Source organism: Perognathus longimembris, unplaced genomic scaffold (assembly GCF_023159225.1).
Source record: "Perognathus longimembris pacificus isolate PPM17 unplaced genomic scaffold, ASM2315922v1 HiC_scaffold_144, whole genome shotgun sequence".
NCBI classification, from domain to species: Eukaryota; Metazoa; Chordata; class Mammalia; order Rodentia; family Heteromyidae; genus Perognathus; species Perognathus longimembris.
In genome coordinates this window covers 1-20,860 of record NW_025956441.1, presented here as the reverse complement: position 1 = coordinate 20,860, position 20,860 = coordinate 1, and the positions used below count along the sequence as shown (strand labels likewise).

The window sequence follows — 20,860 nt, the reverse complement described above, 5'->3', positions numbered from 1 at the left end:
TTGTATACAGAGACCCTGTTTTAAAAAAAAAATGCTTGCAAAACTCCCATAATTTAAAACAATGTACAAACTATAGGAGCTATTTATTTTTTACGGTATTTATTTATTGCAGTACTAGGGTTTGAATTCAGAGCCATGCACTATTTGATAGGCATAATTCTATCACTTGAGCCATGGCCCCAGGCCCAGAGGGACTTTCCAAAAGTTTCAGTCACTTTAATTCTGAAAGAGAAAATGATACTTGTGTTTTGCCAATGATCTATTTTATACGCTTTTGATACTATATATAACACTCTGAGGGAAATAAACATTTAATGAAAAACAAACTCTTTTTCTTTTTTTTTTAAATGCTGGTCCTGGGGCTTGAACTCAGTGCCTGAGCACTGCTCTTGACCTTTTTTTCATGCTTTTTTTTTCTTTGTCATGGGACTTCAACTCTGCACCTGGTGCTATCCCTGAGCTCTTTAGTTTAAGGCTAGTGCTCTACCACTTGAGCCAGTGCTCCACTTCCTGCCCAGACTGGTTTTGAACCATGATCCTCAGGTCTCAACCTCATTGAGTAACTAGGATTACAAGTGTGAGCCACTGTGCCCAGCTGCAAACTCATTCTTAAGTGTGAATAGGTTAGCCAAGGAATGAAGCTGTCTGCTGAACACAAACACACACACACACACACACACACACACACACACACACCTGTTTTTCCTGATGCTAATACTAGGGTTTGGTCTCCCTTTAGGTTTTTTGTTTTGTTTTTATAAATTGAAACTGATGGCTATTTGGAGATAAGAATCTTGCAGATTTGTCTGCCTGGGGCTGGCTTGCAACCTCAATTCTCAGATTTCAGCCTCTGAGTGGCTAGGATTATAGGTTTGAGGCACAACTTTTATATCAAGAAAAATATACTGCATCATGGCTTGGTATTAGATATTTGAGGATAACATAAATTATACTGCCTCCGTTAGAGACACTGGAGTAAGAATAACTTACAGCAGGGGCTGGGAATATGACCTAGTGGCAAGAGTGCTTGCCTCATATATATGAAGCCCTGGGTTCGATTCCTCAGCACCACATATATAGAAAAAGCCAGAAGCAGTGCTGTGGCTCAAGTGGCAGGGTGGTAGCCTTGAGCAAAAAGAAGCCAAGGACAGTGCTCAGGCCCTGAGTCCAAGTTCCAGGACTGGCAAAAGGAACAAACAAAAAGAATAACTTATGAGGAAAAAACCTGGAACAGGACTTCTTGTGTAAACTTAGTAAAACTAATAGAGAGAATAAATTTTCTTTCTTTTGTGTAATTAGAAATATAGTTATAACCAAGGTGGCATCTAACAGATAAATACACCATTAGTGAAGACAAACTTGGAGGGAAGATGGGAAACACACACATATGCCCCAGGAGGCACTTAGCAGTAAGGAAGGAGAAGCTATTCATCAGCTGCAACAATGTGTACCTACATCCACACATCTATATCTGTCTGTCTGTCTATTTCCCAGTATATATATATATACTTTCTGTGTATTTTTGGTGCTAAAGCTGGATCCTAGGTTTTTCCCATGCTCAACTGCTGTACTCTGCTCAGTAGAAACTTGTATTTTCTTTTTCTTTGTGCCAGTACTTGGGCTTGGATTCAGGGCCGGGGCACTATTACTTATCTTTTTCATTCAAGGCTAGAGCCAGCAGTGCTAGCATCCCCAGTTGTTCTGTGTGTACTGGTGCATGCCTGTGGTTCCAGCTACTTGGAATGGCTGGCCTGAGCACAGTGAGTGAAGGTAACTAAAGCCAAACCAGTTAGCGGCATGGCTGAAGTGGTAGAATGCCTGCACAGCAAGCACAAAGCTTTGACTTCAAACCCTACTACCAGCAAAACAAAAACAAAAACATCTCCATGAATCTATAGAGAAATTCAAACGTACATCAAATACAAAGGAAGATGCATACATGATTCCATTCCTATACCTGCAGTGAAGTTATAGAATGCAGCAAAGCCAAAAGGTATTTCAAAATCAATGAAAAGCTGATCACAGTAATGGATGTCTAGAAAATCATGGTTTGAGACTACTCAGTGAAAAAAGTTAACAGGATTCCCATGTTAATAAACAAATTGGCCATGACGGCAAATACTTGTCAAACCAGCTATGTGGTAGGCATAAGAAAGGCAGAGGGACCATGGTCTGAGGATAGCCCCAGGCAAAAACCATGAGGCTCTATTTGAAAAACGGCTGAGTACTGAGTGTGGATAGTGATCCTGAGTTTAAACCCAAGTATCTTCAAGAAAAAAAAAAGTGAAAAACAATTAGAAAAGAAACAAGCATGCTATTAGAAAACGAGAACAAAAACTCAACCAAATTTGATCATATACTATCTTCCCTTTCCAAAATCTTTTTCAAAAGGTTAATGAAAAAAAACCCTCTATTTTTCAGAAACTGGTATTTAAGATCTTCCATAAATCTACTACCAATATACCAGTAAACCTTATTATTCTGTCTTTTATTGTTTCATTGTGGTAAAATACAGGTAATATAAAACAATGATATCCTATTACTCTAAACACACTGTGTTGCTTCTATAACCTCTGGGGCCTGGCAATGCTACTTTGCCAATTTTACTGGCCCTGTTACTGACATTCACTGGCCTATCATCTCTGCCTCTAAGATTGTATTTTTTTTTTCTGTCACCTTCTTTCATCGTCATACATGGATGAGCTTTTGAAACACACAGATCTTATTTTCCAATTTAACTATAGGTTGTCTAAAAAGCATGGCTCTGTCTTTTAGACTTTCTTTTATATGACCTAGTCTGAATGCATGAACACTTGCCAGGCACCAACTAATCAGAAGGAATTCACTTCAAGCATAACTATGATGAGACGTATAGAACTCACAAGTGCTGTTCTGTTTTGGCTCTCCTGGTGTGCAGGACTCACCTGTTCTGGCTGGCGAAAGATGCCTGGTCTATAGGCAGGATGCTCTCAGGCCACGGGGCAGTCTGATTCGGAGGAGCTTGTTGTTGGCTATACTGAGCTCCGCCCATGTTCATCTCTAACTCAGATGGACCTAATGGGAAAGGGGGAAAAAAACCCACCTCAAACCTTACATCTTATAATCAAGACAGTCTCTATTTCTGCTGTGATATAACAGAAAGAGAAATATCTGATATATAGAAAATGGAAAATATAGAAGCAAGCATTATCTAGGTGAAAGTAAGAAGATAAAATTCTGGTCTGATTAATATTACTAGATTAATACTAGATTAATTACTAGATTAATTACTAGATTAATAGTAACAACAGAATCCTCTATACTTTTAAAGTTTCTGTCCATGTGTGTTGTATCTTACTGTATCTCTCAGTAATTTACTGAACTGGAAATTGAAGCTGGAAAACAGGAAAAAAGTACTAAGTTATTTTAAAAAGTCATAAAAATAAACTCACTAAATGTTAATATACTCGCTTCCATACTATTGGCTGTGCTAACAGTCACCAGCATGGAACTTCTGGGAAACTCCAGTGGATACTTGAAAAAACAGAAAAGCATACAAGGCACACAGTATCTGAGTATTATGATGAAGATACTATGAAAGGCACTGGGTGCTGTGCTTTTCTAGACTATCTGTGCCTAAACTTTTGCTAAGGAGGAGATAGGGGCAAGACAACTCAGACATCCTCAGAAGTTCTCTTGGGGGCTTTATGGCTAAGGAATTTTTTCTTCTAAAATATGGGGCAGGACCTCATTATGTAGCCCAGCTAACATAGAATTTGTGATAGTTCTATGTCCCAAGTGCCAGGAGTATGAGTGACCACATCTGGCTAATAAAAGCTTTTAAATTATATTATCATTACCTGAAGACCTCCCTCCTACAATTTTAACAGCAATTTTCTGTTAAGTTCATGTCTTTTTTGAGCTCATTAAAAATCAGAGAAATCCAACTATACAGAAAAGGCACATGCTGTTCAGTAAAGATAGAATAAATTAAATTTATGGATACAAGGGACTTTTTACTATGACCTTTGGCAACTTACTTTTTCTTTTTTGTTAATTGCCAGTCCTGAGACTTGAACTCAGGTGCTTCTTTTGCTCAAGGCTAGCACTCTACCACTTGAGCCACAGTGCCACTTCTGGCTTTTTCTGTTTATATGGTACTGAGGAATTGAACCCAGGGCTTTATGTATGCTAGGCAGGTACTCTACCACTAAGCCTAGGAAAGTCTTTTGGTAAGTATTTTTAAAAGCATCTGTTTAATTTTGCATAGGTATCTGGCTATTTTTAGCACATTTTATGCAACTCTTATATAATACAAATTTAAATTTGGGGAACACTAATTAATTTGAGTATATTCAATATATAAGGGCAACACAAATGTTATCTTCCAGAAACAATAAACCAAACTATGCTGAGTAATTATGTAACTAGATTTTAAAAAACCCTGATGACCAGATGAAAATTCTGTTGTCAAAATAAGCTTGGTATGTTTCTGTGAATGATTTAGCTCTTACTTATCTAAGTATATACAGCATCTAAGTATATGAAAAAATATATAAACATTGACTTACCTGAATTATGCTAATGTATAACAGGATGGTAAATATGTCAGTGATAAATTAATTTTAAGTAGGAGCTGCACAGTCTGTTAATTTTAGCATAGCAACTTTATTGAGATAATTCACATGCTACACCTTTCAGGGGTTTTGGTATGTTCAGTGTTGTTTGACTATCATTATAACTAATTTTAGAGTACTTTCATTCTAACACAAAACAAAACAAAACAAAGAACCCCTTTGCCACCCAATCCTTAGCCCTAGGTAACCAAACTGTATTTTCAGTGTTTGTCTAGGCTGGATACTTCACATTAATGGTGCTATGAAATATATCAGACCATTAATTTTAATATCACCAGTAATTCCAATGTTATGTGCAATGTTTATGGGCCCCTGTTCCTTCAATGAGGACCTGAGAGGTGTGACTTAGCAGCCCAAGTGGCATTCCTGGAACTCTCATTTGAGTTCCTGAGAGGTTTCTGATGATCATGCAGTTAGAAATTGGCTATACTATTCAATGAAAATCATATGCATATAGCATACATTGTGTGACATTCTAATCCACTCCTCAAAGTTAAAATTAGGTGAATTAATAAAAATGAGACAACACAGAGGTACTTAGCATTCTTATACATATAGAAAATGTGAAAGTCTTATGATTCTACATCTAATTCTAGCAAAATCCCACTTATGGCTGCTTCACAGGGAAGACAACTTGAACTGTAATCCAGGAGTATGTCTGAAAAATCTTGAGAGCCAAAGCCTCTCTCTAGGAAAGAATAAATCATAAAAATTAAAAAGAAAAAAAAAAAGAAAGAAAAAAAAAGAATAAATCAGAAGGCAGGGAGCACTGCACTACCTTACCTATATTCATGACCTGAGACTGAAGCATCTGTCTTTGGCCAGGCTGGTTGTTGGGTCTCATGGGGATGCTGGCTGTTGGGTTCCGAATCATACCTCCTTGGATTGGCCGGTTCATAGCACTGGCAGTAGCAGCACAAGTGACTCTCACAGGTGAACTCTGAGGTGCCCATTCCCCAGATGGCATGGTGGGCCGGGAAGCATTGCTACCAATCATTCCTGCATGCAAGCCAAAGGAAGCTGAGAAACACATAGACATATGCTGAAAACATATTAGTATAGACAGCAGATAATCTTACTCTTTACAAGACAATCATTTTGTAAGCCACAGCCCAATAGCTAACACCCCTACTGCTGCAGACACGGGCCCTCAGCTACGAAATAAGAAGTGGCAATTACTACAAAGTTTTCACAACATGGGCCTGCCACTCTCTATAGTTTGGAAAAGCTGTTAAAATTGTTCCTATATGTACTTAAGAGACAGGTGCTGTGGCAGGTGGATAACCCCAACTTCCTTCCTCAGGAAGTGAATCACATTAGCAGCTACATACATCAGTGCTTTGCTTTCCGAAAGGGAGGTGGGGCTAAGAGGAACAAGGTAAAAACTGATAATCAATACCCTGATTACAAACCCAAATCACAGAGAACATTTCATAAAGCCTATAAAAGGCTTCTAAATCTTCACGACCTTTTCAGAGTATTAGAATTCAGTACACTTCAAAATTTGCTCAGCATAGCCTCTAAGTAATGAAGAAATCAAAGGACCTTTCTGCTTTTTACTATAGGTCTTCCTCAGTCAAGACAAAGAAACTTTTACTATTCAGTATCCCAGAGCACACTACATTACTGACAGGACAGATCTGGCTGCATCAGGACAGACTTATAAAAATCTGTTTACACCTGAGATTTTAACAGTTAGGTGACCACACACAGACAGCAATGTGCGCAAAACACTGCCAGGTAGGGTCCTGGCCTGGTGCTAGGATGCTGCCAATGGCCCAAGAGTAGGCAGGATTTGAACTTCTGAAGGGGAAACCCACCAATAGTGAAGCTCTTATTTTGAAATGTTTAATTGTGGGGGTTGAAAAATCTTTGCTTTCAAATTCATGGCCTGCTGTCATGTACTTTAAGATGACGAACAACTAAAACTTGGGTATGTTTAACAAGTGGCGAGAATATGGATTGACGATGTTACTTCACTTGTGAAATAAGAAATGTGCTGAGGATTATAAGGTAAAAGAGACATTAGGGGGAATGAGGGATGAGATAACAGTACCAGAAATGTATCCAATATGAAACTGTAACCTCTCTGTAATTCAGTTTGATAATAAAAAATATATATATATATAAAAAGAGACATTAGACGTAAAATGTGGAACAGTATTAATAAATATTTAAAAACCATTCTAAGGTTTGAACTATACATAGATATGTTTTATTTTTTAAAAAAACCTACCTATATAAAACCAAGATAACAGAAATACTAGAACGTGTAAGGGAAGATTACTCATAATTCAGTCATAGATAACTTGGGTAGTTCTATTTTCATCTGTAGCAAACACTTGAGGGAGCCTGGCCACCACTAATTTCTGGACTGACCAGATTTTAATATAGGTATATTACCCAATTCCTTTGTAAGATTTATGCAACTCAAAACTGTTTGCATTCTGTTAATTTAAAAAAAAACACTCGATAAAATATGGTCTCCTTTGACAAATTTTTCAATCAATGTTCTATTTAAATCAGTATTTCATTTATTATATCAGCAAAGTGCAATGTACTATGTTAAACTGAAACCCCTTTGTACAACTATTTAAATAAAGAAATTAAAAAGAAAACAGCAAAGTAAATATGATCGTTTCTATAAATACACAAATTAATGAAGTAGTCAGTGCTTGGAACATATCTAAGGCAATCAGTAAACATCTGTTGATGAAATATTTTTTTTTTTTTTTTGGCCATTACTGGGGCTTGGACTCAGGGCCTGAGCACTGTCCCTGGCTTCTTCTTGCTCAAGGCAAGCACTCTGCCACTTGAGCCACAGCGCCACTTCTGGCCATATCCCCAGCCCGATGAAATCTTTTAAGGTAGCACAGTTCATGCTTCCCATGAATTGTTTTAACTAAAAATTGAAAACAGGGCTGGGGATATGGCCTAGTGGCAAGAGTGCTTGCCTTGTATACATGAGGCCCTGGGTTCGATTCCCCAGCACCACATATACAGAAAATGGCCAGAAGTGGCGCTGTGGCTCAAGTGGCAGAGTGCTAGCCTTGAGCAAGAAGAAGCCAGGGACAGTGCTCAGGCCCTGAGTCCAAGGCCCAGGACTGGCTTAAAAAAAAAAAAAAAAAAAAAAAAAAGCCCATCACCTTCCCTTAAATGAAACTCATATTCAGCTAAGTAAATGGCAACGTATAGGGATTACAGACTAAACTAAAATATCAAGAATGAAAATATCCACAACGATTAAGTTCTTTTTACAGTTCTGATTTCTTTCTATGTCTTTGTGTTGAGCATCCCATTGAGACAAAGGAAGCAGGGCACAGATTGTGAGCTGGTCTTAAGAAGAAACGCCAGTCACCTCCCATATCCACAGCAGGTGTTGGAGAGGGCGGGAGGTCATGGCAGCCACCGCCAGTGCTGTGCCATGCTCTCGGGCCTGGATCAGAAGGCACTCTGGGAGGATGACATCTGCCACCACAGTGACTATTACTTAGAAATGGGGCTGGGCAATTTAGCAGACTCCTGAAAATTACAGTAGGTTAAGATCCAAATCAGACAACAGGACGCTTCCTAGGAAGCAACTTCAGAACTGAAGCTCTGGGTCTGAAAGTTATTATTAGGCTAGGGAAATGATTATTTAAGGTTCTTTATTTCCTCCAGGTCAAATCTTGCTCTGATGCCCGGATTTGCCTTAACCTTACAGTTCAAGTGATCTTTCTGCCTCAGCCTCTTCAGTGGTGGGGACTGTAGATGTGTACTAGCAAACCTGGCTAAAGTTCTTTACCTTAAATTTTTTTTTCTGAATGAGAACTTGATCACTTAGAAGTATGAAAGATCTGTTCAATTTTAAGCTTTTATTCTTCCAAACACAAATTGATGATGTAAAGATTTTTGGGTATCAACAGATTATAAGTGGAAGCGAGTAATCACCAACTGATTTTACAGACATCTAACCAGAGTATTAGAAGTAAAATAAACCTAGGCTGGAGGATCACTTCAGAAACCACATTACAGTAACAATCACAGAATGGAATGGTTAACTTACTAGAATCGTTTCTACTTTCACTCTGAGAATCTGCAGAATTTATTTATTTATTTTTACTTTTACTTGTTAGTGTCTAAACAGTTTGCTGGCAAAACTCTACTAGTTTGATGTGGATAAAAATATCATTCAGTTAATAACCCACCAATAGGTTAACAGTGCATTTAACCCTTACCTGTGATACTGTTCCCTAAGTTTCCTTGGTTTCCCATCATCCCTTGGCTACCCATCATTCCTGGCTGAGGTATCACTGAGTAAGGACTATTGTTTCTGATTGGTGGGAAAGGTCCAGCACCAGTTGGGCTTTGCAATGTGATGTCAAGTGGTAAATTCTGGTTTGGCAATAACCTGCCCAGTTGCCCTGGTCGTGGGTTATTAAAAGCTAAGGAGAAAACAAATGAGAATTGAAAGTTAATATAGGATAATAGGAAAAGAGTATTAACAGTAGTACTGTTTAGGGAAAATGTTACCTGCAAAATAACAAAGATATGCATACTAGGGACCGACTATCTACACAAAAGACAAGTTTCACAAATATATACAGTAACAAAACGTGATCTTATCACTTCTCTAATTCTCGATGATCTTGTAAATATAAAAACAAAAAGCACATATGTATTATTTATACATATTTTTTCCAATTTTAAGTTTTAATATTGAACTGCTTAAGAAAATCATTAATATGCTTTTTCCCCATGCTATGTTATACTTTATTCAAACCTAGCAGTATTGCTTTTTTGAGGGGTACAGTGTGAAGATGGCATCTCATTATGTCAATCAGGCTAGTCTCAAATTTAACAATCCTCCTTAATCTACTGGGTTAGAATATATTTTCTTTTCTTGGTGCTAGTACTGGGGTTTGAAATCAAGGCCTGGGTGCTGTACCTGAGCTTTTTTGCTCAAGACCAGGACTCTACCATTTGAACCACAGCTCTAGTTCCAGCTTTTTTAGTGGTTAATTGGAAGCAAGTCATGAACATTCCTTCCTGGCCTGGCGTTGAACTCAGAGCTCAACCTCTTGAGTAGCCAGAATTACCGGCGTAAACCACCAGTATACCAGTAAACCACGTTAGAGTATAATTTCCCAATGTGACTTTGCTAGGATTAGAATTAAAAGAGGATATTCTCATTGGAAGATAAAAATCTTTAAGTATAAACTGTGTTATCTAAAGCAGTATTAATCTGAAAGTTATTATTTTAAGTATAGCTTCTTTAAATTTTGGACAAACTTAGATGGGAAATAATTTTTATAGCTAGTTCATAAAAGTTTCTTGTGTACTAAACACCATACTAATTTCACATACACAATCTGTAAGGTGATGGCTCTTATATTTTAATTTTCAGACCCAATTCATTAAAAATATCAGGTATTTTATTTTTTCTAGATTATATAAACACAGTAAAAAAATTCTAAGGAAAAGTAATTTCTTCCTAACCCGGAGGGGAGAGAAAATATTTGGAAGAACTAAGGCTGCCAATGGAAATTATATATGCATTCCGTGACATTCTGAATTCCATTAGGAGAAACAGGTAGAGGAGAGTTATGAGCCTCCATCTAGCTCTTCATTGTCTTTTCATAGCAGAAACTATCCAATGTGTTTCTGTTTTACTTCTCACTTCTTTGACTTGGTAATGTCACTGATCCATACTTGATTATCCACTCCCCAGGTAGGTAAGTTTGAGAGACAACAACAAAAAAAAACCTTTTTTCTTCCCCCCTTTTCAGAATGGTCAGGAATTATTTGAGAAAATATGTAGCAATTCTTGGTTGATGGTTTGAGAACAAATACTAGGCCTCAGCCAAAAATATGCGTGTATGTACACACACACACACACACACACACACACACACACACACACACACACACACACCCATACAGGGCTTAAACTCAGGAACTTGAACTCTTACTTGGCTCTTTTGCTCAAGGATGGAAATCTTACCGCTTGAGCCACACATCCATGTCTGGCTTTCTGCTGGTTAAATGGAGATTAGAATCTCACGAACTTTTCTGCTTTGAACTACTCAGATCTCAGTCTCTTGCATAGTTAGGATTATAGGTGGCCAAACCACCAACACTAGAGGTTATCTTTCTATCAATTACTGTCCTGCTACAGAAAAACATTTTTCTCCCCATTCAAAACTGTCAGACATTAGGAAATATCAAGGTTTTATCTAAGTGAATAGTTTTTAATCACTGCCTTTAAAGGTTTTAAATAAATGATAAAATGTATTTTATAAAATTAAACTTAAAGAAACTATATGACAAAATTCTATATAAACATATGTTGAGAAGCATTTTCCCCTCTCCCTCTCCTCCATCTTGATTTTAGTTTTTGCGACTGTTTTTCTTGGTCTTGCAGCACAGCTGGTCTCAAATTTATAATCCTTCTGTCTCTGTCTTAATTAAAATCCATTTTAAAGCTGCCAGTAGAAGGCAGTAGCTGAAATGAAGGGAGCTGTGACAATCAGCTGAGGAACTTCATCAGTAGGTCAGGCTTGCTGCATGTGCAACCTGGATCACACTATCCTCAAGGAAACATCAGGGAGCCATGTTTACCTTAATATGTTCTGAACAGTTTCTGGAAAACTTGAGACAGTAGATGGTGCTATTGATCACAAAACCCTTGATGTGACTAAGCTGTCTGTACCAGACTTTAACATTGAATAGTGATGACATAGGAATTTCTTGGCAAGCCCAGCAACATCTCATACTCACTGCTCTGTGAAATTCGCAATGCTGTTTTCTGGGTTCCAACGGGTGTAACAGGGCTGTTTTCAGCTGTGAGTTGCATGAGGTCATTGATGATGGCTTGCTTGTCAACTGATCCAGCAGGGGCGCCAGGCCTCGTGTCTGGGAAAAGCTGTGGTAACTGACTATTCTGTAAATCATCCAAAATCTCCTCCAAGTTGTCTAGCTCACTGCCAGGCTGTAGTGAAAAAAACAGAAGAGTTCATTTTTGCACACTCCAGGAGTGGGTTCCCAGGCCCATTAGCAATTACACACCTACCTGAGGCACCACAAACAAAAACATGCACACAAATGTGAGGCTGAACAGCTGACTGATCATCTTAAAAAAGTTAAACTGACATTCATTAACTGAGGGGCATCTGGGTTGGTTCCACATTTCAGTGATGGCAAATTGTGCTGAATGAACATAGTTGTGCTGGTAGTTTGTGGTACAAATACACAATGGAATTCTATGCTTCTATCAGAAAGAACGGCATTGCCCCATTCATAAGGAAATGGAAGGATATGGAAAAAAATCATAGTAAGTGAAGTGAGCCAGACTTAAATAAACATAGACGCTATGGTTTCCCTCACTGGTAATAGTTAGTACATGTCTAGGATAGTCTAGCAGAAGATCACAATAGCTCAATAGCCATGTACATAAGATGATGCTAAGCAAAATGAACTCCAAGTTATGGAAATAACTGGTATACCACTGTTGTTATTTTCAATGTCACTGTAACTGATTTTAGTATCCTTGGTATTGTATGTATGTTTATAGGAACTAGGAAGGAAGGGAAGGGGAACATCAAAATGGAGAGACAAAGGGGAAAAGGTGAACCAGTGCAACAGCAATACTTACAAGACAATATCTGTAAACCAACTGTACAACTGGGAGGGGGGAGGAATTGGGGAGGAGAGAAAGGTGGGAGAAAAATGTGGGAGGAGGTAACAAGTTGGATAAGAAATGTACTCATTGCCTTACATATGAAACTGTAACCCCTCTGTACATCACTTTAACAATAAATAAATTAATAATAAAAAAGTTAAAATGACAAAGGGGAAGTAATTTAATCTTGGTCCTGAATTCCCTCATCTAGAAGAGATGGCAAAAGTAGGAAGAAAGCTCTTCTTACATTTTCATTCACTGGCAATTTATAAACTCTTTATTATGCCAATCACTCAAATAATTATGCACATGCATATTTCCAATCAATTTGAGTGGAGTATGACTTACAGTTCAAGTCTAGGTTTTGTTAAGTTTCCCTGAGAAACAGTGATAACACAAAATGTAGTATGAAGTGTGATCCAAATAGCCGGTGTGCATTTCCTTCATGTTTCCTCCATGAAAGCAGGATAGTGGGAGTGGGGATGGGTGCAAAATGAACCTGAAGTAACCAAGAACTCGTTAAGCATTGCCTTTTCAATGTGAGTGGCTTTTTAGTTTTTCTTTCTGCTTACGCTCTCAGTGTCAAATGACAATGGCTTTCTTAGTCATCATTAGTTTAGGTAACAAAATACAGGAAAGCAGGATAAAAGCTATTAGGTCCCCACACAGAATGTAACTTCATTTATAGAAGCCACAACTATTTCTTAGGGTTCTCTCTTTCCCTTTAAATTCAATGTAAATTAATAATATTAATATGATAAGGTATCTATCTCTACTATTTTATATCTAAGACTTTTCTTCTTCCACAAAGCTAAACTGGTTTCATAGATATTCTCTTAAGTGGAATCTAATTTATGTGCCAGTTTTTAAAATTAGATATTTCAATCACCGAAGAAAGTGGCTGAGCTAAATGCTGGGATGACTTTGCAGTGAAGAAAATAGCAAGGAAAATATAAATTAGGCAGTTTCTTCAAGGTCACTGAATAGGCTTTGAAACCTTGACCATGAGTCAAGAAAAGTGTGGTTCCTTTCTCTACACTGGTAAATCAAATGAAATAGAGGCCATACATAAAATAACGAGTTCCACTTACTGGCTTACTCTTATCACCCTCTGCATAAATCCTACATTCCACATGCAGGCTGGATTTGCTAAGATGTTTGCAATATGTAGTAAAAATAGTATAGGTAGTAGGTAGTATTCCATATAGGATGCCCCCCCACCCCCTGCCTGTCTTTTTAAGTCAGGATACCACGATAGAGCTCTGGCTAGATTTGAACTCTTTGCCTCAATCTGTCAAGTGCCAGGATTATAAACGTAAAACACAACAGCTGCTTTAGGATATCTTCTGATTAGATATAGTTCAAGTTAGAAAGTTCTGACTCAAACAACATTTTATTACTTAGATAGCTTGGTAGTAAATGTATCAGAAAACCATTTCCAAGGAATTCCTAACATACTGTTAGAGAAATTTATAAGGCCACTTTCTTGTCATACATCACCATCAGAAGAATGAGTTATCTCTATGGAATAGTTTTATCTAGATAAGGATTAAGTTCCAAGGTTAGTATCCTAAAGTATAGGTAAAACAATCCTTAAAGCACCTTAAGAGGGTCTTGTACTTCAACCTCTTCCAGGTATTCTGGCTTCTTTGACCACAGTTCTAAACAAGATAGCTCAGGTAGGAGTATGCTCCACTTAAAAGCCTATATTTATGTTTTTACACATTGTTACGGCCACAGAAAACTAAAGACAGGCAAATTCACATCATTCATGCCACTCTCAGGCTACTATGGCATATATAACTTACTGAGCTGACTTGTGAGCAAAAGGGATACTACTTCAACAACCATTTATGACCACATTTTTTTCTAAATGCATAAACTGACTTGTATACCTTAAGTGTACATGTATAGGGAATTCATCATAAAACTATCTTTACCAAGTTTTGAGGAATACATGTCTAAGTCAATATAAACATTTTGTACTCCAAGGGTAGTTTTTGCAATAGTTATAGGTACTCAATCAACAATATTAATTTCCTTAATCATATTAACACATAGTTGAAAAGTTTTTTCCTATATGATCCACTAAATAAGTTTCTTATAGAAATTCCTGCAATTTCCATTGATTTTTTTCAGGAAAATGTTCCACAAATGTATATGTAAATATCTATAATTTTTTCATAATAATAAGAGACTAGAAATGGGTTCTGATAAGCTGGGAAGTATTTTTCTGTTCTATGAAGCCAATTTTCTCTACAATGTTGTATTGTGTGGAGAATTAAAAAAAAAAAAAGGATCTTAAAGTTCAGTTGGGAGGGGGGCAGGCTGGGAATATGGCCTAGTGGCAAGAGTGCTCGCCTTGTATACATGAAGCCCTGGGTTCGATTCCTCAGCACTACATATATAGAAAAGGCCAGAAGTGGCGCTGTGGCAAGTGGCAGAGTGCTAGCCTTGAGCAAAAAGAAGCCAGGGACAGTGCTCAGGCCCTGAGTTCAAGCCCCAGGACTGGTAAAAAAAAAAAAGCTCAGTGGGGGCGGGGGGGCTAGGAACATAGTCTAGTGATAGAGTGCTTGCCTAGCAAGCATGAATCCCTGAGTTCGATTCTTCAGGACCACATAAACAGAAAAAGCCAGAAGTGGCACTGTGGCTCAAGTGGTAGAGTGCTAGCCTTGAGCAAAAGAAGCTCAGGGACGGTGCTCAGGCCCTGAATTCAAGCCCCAGGACTGGCAAAAAAAAAAAAGTTCAGTGGGTGCAGAGGGAGGAAAGCAGACAGTAATAAGTAATAAACTACCTCTTGCAAAAGCTTTGCAGATTGCCTTTAGTGAGAAATATCCAAAATAAGCAAGCACAATAAACAAGCATATAAGTAAATTATGTTATTTTTCTTAGTAGGTAAAGTTATATTTGTTCCCATCCCTGAAATATCTAAAAATAAAAAGGTGTTTTTTTTTTTTTTTTTTTTTTTTTGCCAGTCCTGGGGTTTGAACTCAGGGCCTGAGTACTATCCCTGGCTTATTTTTGCTCAAGGCTAGCAGCACTCTACCACTTCAGTCACAGCGCCACTTCTTCTGCCTTTTCTATATATGTGGTGCTGAGGAATGCAACCCAGGGCTTCATGTATGCATGGCAAGCACTCTACCACTAGGCCATATTCCCAGCCCCAAGAAAAAGTTTTATATTATAAACTACACACAGTCTAGGTCTATAGTTTCATCTTTTATTTTTACTGTCTTTCCCATGAAGAGAAGAATACTGCAAACCACCTCAGTACAACAATGATATCACAGTGTCAAAGAATTCTGATGAGGAGATTCCCAGAACTTCCATTGTAATCGAATTCTGTGTCTAAAACAATGTACATATGTAACATGCTATTCATAAGTGGTGTTCCACACGAGTGTCCTTTGAAATGTGAATACATAAGCATAACTTTTATGCATACATGTGTTAACATATATTTGAGTGATTTAAATAAATTTATTTTAAATAATTAAAGTGTTTAAAAATCCACTATTTTCATCAATCAATTTTATTTGTTCTTATGGTATGGATATTAAACCTGAGTCTCTTAAGCACACTAAAATGACCTATAATCTCAGCATTAGCTCTTTTAAAAACAAAATTATGCCTATTCTTACTTAAACTGTCAATTTTTGGCATATACATTTAACACTGTCACATATTTACTAATGTATGTTTACAGGCCTGTCATACCAAACCCAGCTGCAGGTTTAAATATTCTTTAGAGATAAAAATTCAGAATATCTACACTTTTTAGACTGGTTAACAATAAAATTTAATGACTATAGCACTATTTTCTATATTCATCTAAGTTCTGGAAGAGATGAATTTGTAGTTTCTGATAAAATTTCTTCTATACTTTTGTTAAGTTTTAATTCCCATCACAAGTTCTTCTAGTCCCTACCTACTTTGTTAGGCACAATTTCTTTGCAAGACAGAAAGATTAATGCCTTCCTTTAAAATGCTTTGCCAAGATACTTCAAAGTTTTGCTTAGGCATCTATTTGAATGCTCAAATTAGCCACATCAATTTGAGTACTTAGCTTAAACTATTTCAGGCAGAAAATGAGTCTGATTTTTATAAAAGTTCTACAAAATGAAAAAGACTTGATTTCATTTTTCTACTTTCATGATTTTTTATGTGTAAGTCAATTTGTTCTCCAAGGGAAAGTAGATAAAGAAAACATGCATTTTAATAATGTTAAGTATTATAACAAGTTACAAAGTATCTTTTCGGAATACATTAAATAAAAGGTATAATTGCAGTACAACTGTCTATCTAAAGTAAGGAAGAAAAACACAAGTCTACCACACTTGAAGGGAAATTTTCAGGAAATTAAAGTGTGGTCTGCCTTTCTAAAGGAGTTAAAAATGCCAAGAGACAATTTCCAAAGCCTCACTCTTTTAGTAGCATTTGAAAGAATCTAAAAGTTTCATTTGGTTAGGAGTCAACCATGAACCATTGTATAAATAAGCACAGGATTTAACTCAGTAAATATACTGGAAATTTTTCTGTCACTGTTTCTGTTTCCTGTTGGTTAGGAAATGCCATAGAAACATATCATGCTTAAATACTCTACCCAGTTTAAAAAAATGCTATTTTTGATATAATAGTACAGGTACTACCAAGTACTTCCTATCTTTAGTAAGTTAGTAGTAAGTTGAACAATGAATGACTTTTCTTCTAAGTTAAAAAATAACAGGACAGTTAATTGCAACTCAGGCTGTTTAATCTTACTATATAACTTATTGTATACACTGGAATGAAAGAAAAATCTTCAATAACTCCATGTAGCAGGGATAAAACATGCAACTACTCTATATTGATGAGTGGGGAAGGAGGGCACCGTGAAAGATGATTGTTTTCTTTCCTCTTTTTCTGATCTAAATTTAGGTAACACACTTCCTGTAGTAACTTCATGTCGCAATGTTTTTTGATGTTACTGTTGCTTTGCATTTTTTATGTAGTTTTAAGAGGGTGTGAAGGGAAGGAGAGACTAGAAACTGGATTTCATTACAAAAAATAGACTTATTGTATGTTCATGAATTTATCTGCATTTGTTTCACTGTGACATTTCCATAGAGCATATAACTTACTTCGATCAAGTTCACCTTCTCCATTGCTCTTCCTTGTGCTCCAAGGACATGCTTTTTAACCAATTTTAACAGGTCTTATAATTATATTTTCATACATGTATGTAAAGCATTTTAATTATAACTATCCTCTCCATCACCCTCTACTCATGTCCTTTCTTCTTCCAATTTTTTTCTCCTCTTGAAATAGTCTCCATTTGACACTCTTTGAACATTGCTTATTGATCTACCCAAAATAACAGACCTGTGCTGATTACATCTTCAGATTGAGGTTTCCTAAATGAGACAATTTTAATTAGAAACTGTTTCTCCTAAATAATGATTAGAAACTATGCCTGTAACATCACCAAACTTTTCTTGACTGTAGTGGAATAATATATGGAAATGCCAAGCACTGGCCCCTTTCCATGATCCCCGTGATCCTTTAAGTACCTAGGGTCTCAGGCCAAAGCAGAAACAAATTCTCTTTATGGAGGAAGGGGCGGGCCCTTGTTACATACCAAGCTAAAGTGGACCTCATGAGCCACAATCTTATTTTCTAGCATGTTCAGGACAACTGAATCACTGTGTCTGTCACTTTGGCCTGTCACCATATAGTCTAATCTAGGAAAACCTCAAAAGGTGAAAATACTGGCAGATGTCAAGACATTGCTACTAACTTTCTGCTGAAGCCCTGGTACCCCCAAACTCATGACTTTATATTACCAGATAGCTGTTACAAGAACCTTGCATTAACTTAGTCTAAGGAAGGAATTACCAATGATCTTAAGGAAGTTGACCTTGTGATGGGTATGTAAGTTTTTAACAATTTTATCTGTCCTCAAGGATGGTAGCAGTTGTCAAAACATCAAATAAAAGAAACAAAGGGAACTTGCAAGGAAGGGGAACTGGCCAGGATAAGCTTTGCTCTCCTTGGTTCTTATGGCTACCCTTGGTTCCCAGCAGGCATCTAGTCTGCCTCTGACCCAGCAAAGACTATGAAGCTCTGCAGCTTTCCTCCTCCCATCCGTTCTTTCCCTTAAGATGGCAACACATAATATATCCAGTTGCAAAACAAATTTCAAGAACGTTATGAGCCATTGTTTAAATAGGGAGGCTTTGCAGCTTCTTCACTTCTTAATCATCATGAGCAAAGAAAAGGTTCACCATGCAGGACATGTTTAGGGATTAAAGAAGAGTTGATAGTCCAGGGTGAAGTTTGGAATGACTAATTCGCAATTACTGCAATTCCCCAGGAAATTTCAAACCATAATGTCAAACCATTATGGCTATAGGAATCCATCTATTTTTTTCTAACATTTTCCTGTGATGCCATTATTATCTAAGAATGCTATCAAGAATAATTTTGAGATGGGTGCTGGTGACTCACATCTATAATCCTTGATACTCAGGAGGCTGAGATCTGATGGCCACAGTTCAAAGGCAGTCTAGGCAGGAAAGTCCGTAAGACTGCATTTCTGATTAACCAGCAAAAATCTGGAAGTGGAGCTGTGGCTCAAGTGATGGTGGAGCTGCCTTTGAGCTTAAAAAAGTTAAAGGAGAGTGCATTGGCCTTGAATTCAAGTTCCAGTACTGGCATTCTCCTCCAACCTCCCAACAAACCAACAGCCTGCTTCCAAAAAAGAATGATTTCAAGGGGGAGGGCTTGAGATGTTTGAAAGGATATAAAATCTACTGTATAACATGGAAGCAATAGCTAATAACAAATGTATTATACACTTGAAAATCAGGAAGAGCAGATTTTAAGCATTTGCACTACAAAAATTGGTAGTATATGGGGCAATACATAATTTTGTTAATAAGCTAAGCCATTCATGAGGTAGGCATGTTTCAAAACATTGTATTATGTATCATAAATATATGTGGTTTTTATTTGTCAATTAAAAAAAAGAATGATTTTGAACTTCACCTTGGATCCCTTGGATGCCCTGGATTTTTTCAAGGCATTAATTATTCAGACAAGCATAAGGGACAGTATAAGCTATTCATATTAGTTTTGAACTTGTATATTACTGCTACTCCATCACCTTTTTACCTCTCCATTTCTATGTATTTCCTTTTATGTATTATAACAAGGATCTAGTGTTGACTGAAGAACGTAGAATGATCTTTATTAGTTGAAAAGGAGCAGAACCTTGATTTAAACTCTGATCAGTAATCTACTGCTAGGCTGTTGCTCATCCTGCTCACCTATCTTTTTTTTTTTTTTTGTATGACTAATGAGTTAAGAAAACAGTTCTTTTTTAGTAGTTACTGAAAGGAAGAAAATTCAGAGTATTCTGTGTCCATGAAAACTGTGTATTCCATATGTGAAATTTTACTGAAGCATAGCCATGCTTTTTTCGTTGTGTCTACGCCTGTTTTGTATTACAATGGAAGAAATGAATGGTAACGACATAGTCTACATGGGCTGCTAAGGCTGTCCACCTGACTATAAAGGTGTCAGTTTTTACTAGGCAGAGGGTTTGACATCTTCAATGCCAGTTAACTCTGTTTCAAGGTGAGAACTAAAAGGAAAAGGCTCATTTTCACCAGATCACCTAAAGCCTCAAATTGTACCTGTGGAGAAAATCTTTGATGGATAAACATTAATATACTTGAGGAAAAGACATCACAAAACTTACCTGGTCACTGGGCTCAAAGCTTATCTCCTCCTTCTCAGTTTTCATAGCTATTAGTTTTGTATTACTGGCAGGGTCTGTCTTACTGTCCAGTCGCTCAAGTTTTGGGGTAATTTCGGGTAAACCAATATCTTTAGTATCATCTTTATCTAGCAAATAGCGAAGTAGTGCATTCTCTTTCTTCTTGGGGCTCACTGGCTCTTGTTTAATAGTCACTTCAGACCCAGGAGCTGTGCTACTGGACTCCTGGCTCAGCTCTTTGCCTGTAGCTTCTGCTGTTAGCTTGGCCAAGTCCACAGGGGAACTGCTGTCCTGCAAGAGTCTGTGCAAAATTTTATGCTTCTCCTTGAGCGAGGTCCCATGTGTGGAGCCAGGCCCAGATAAGCTACCTGTGGGGTCCTTGTTTGTGTCTGACAAAGAGCTGGGCAGGGGTGAAGGCTCCATTTGGTCAGACTTGGTGGTCAGCAGTTGCAGGAGTTTGGTCTGCCCTTTGCTGTCATGTAACCGGTTCTGTCCCTCAGCTCTGTCCCCACTCACAGCCTGGGGCATGCTGGAATCACTTGTTTCCTTTTGCTCTCCAGGGTGGCAGCTGTTCTCCGCTTGTCCAGTTGTACCTTCTGATGGCTCCCCATAAAGTCCAAAACAGTCTTTGGAGTCCAAGCTTCCCATCTTGCTGAGTGGGGGAGGATTCATATTAACTGGGGAGTTTTGCAAATTGCCCATTTTTAGGTCCGGTGAAGCCAACGATGACCCTAATGAGACCCCATGACCCTCACTGAGGGCTTGAAGTGCATTGAGGGAACTGTTGGTATAACTATGGCTATTTCCTGTGCTGTTGCAAACTCC

The 20,860-nt window shown here is 37.6% G+C and overlaps 1 protein-coding gene across 1 annotated transcript in view; it reads right to left on the bottom strand.

The window, feature by feature from the left end:
• The window catches only part of LOC125344526 (nuclear receptor coactivator 2-like), a gene marked incomplete at its 5' end in the record, with an annotated part of 43,247 nt that extends 22,393 nt beyond the window's left edge, over nucleotides 1–20,854 (bottom strand). The window contains 5 exons of the mRNA XM_048337033.1: nucleotides 2,925–3,054; nucleotides 5,400–5,615; nucleotides 8,834–9,040; nucleotides 11,376–11,586; nucleotides 20,018–20,854. Of these exons, the coding sequence (XP_048192990.1) occupies nucleotides 2,925–3,054; nucleotides 5,400–5,615; nucleotides 8,834–9,040; nucleotides 11,376–11,586; nucleotides 20,018–20,854 (1,601 nt within the window). The remainder of the gene's footprint in view (nucleotides 1–2,924; nucleotides 3,055–5,399; nucleotides 5,616–8,833; nucleotides 9,041–11,375; nucleotides 11,587–20,017) is intronic.
• Nucleotides 20,855–20,860: the final 6 nt, after the last annotated feature.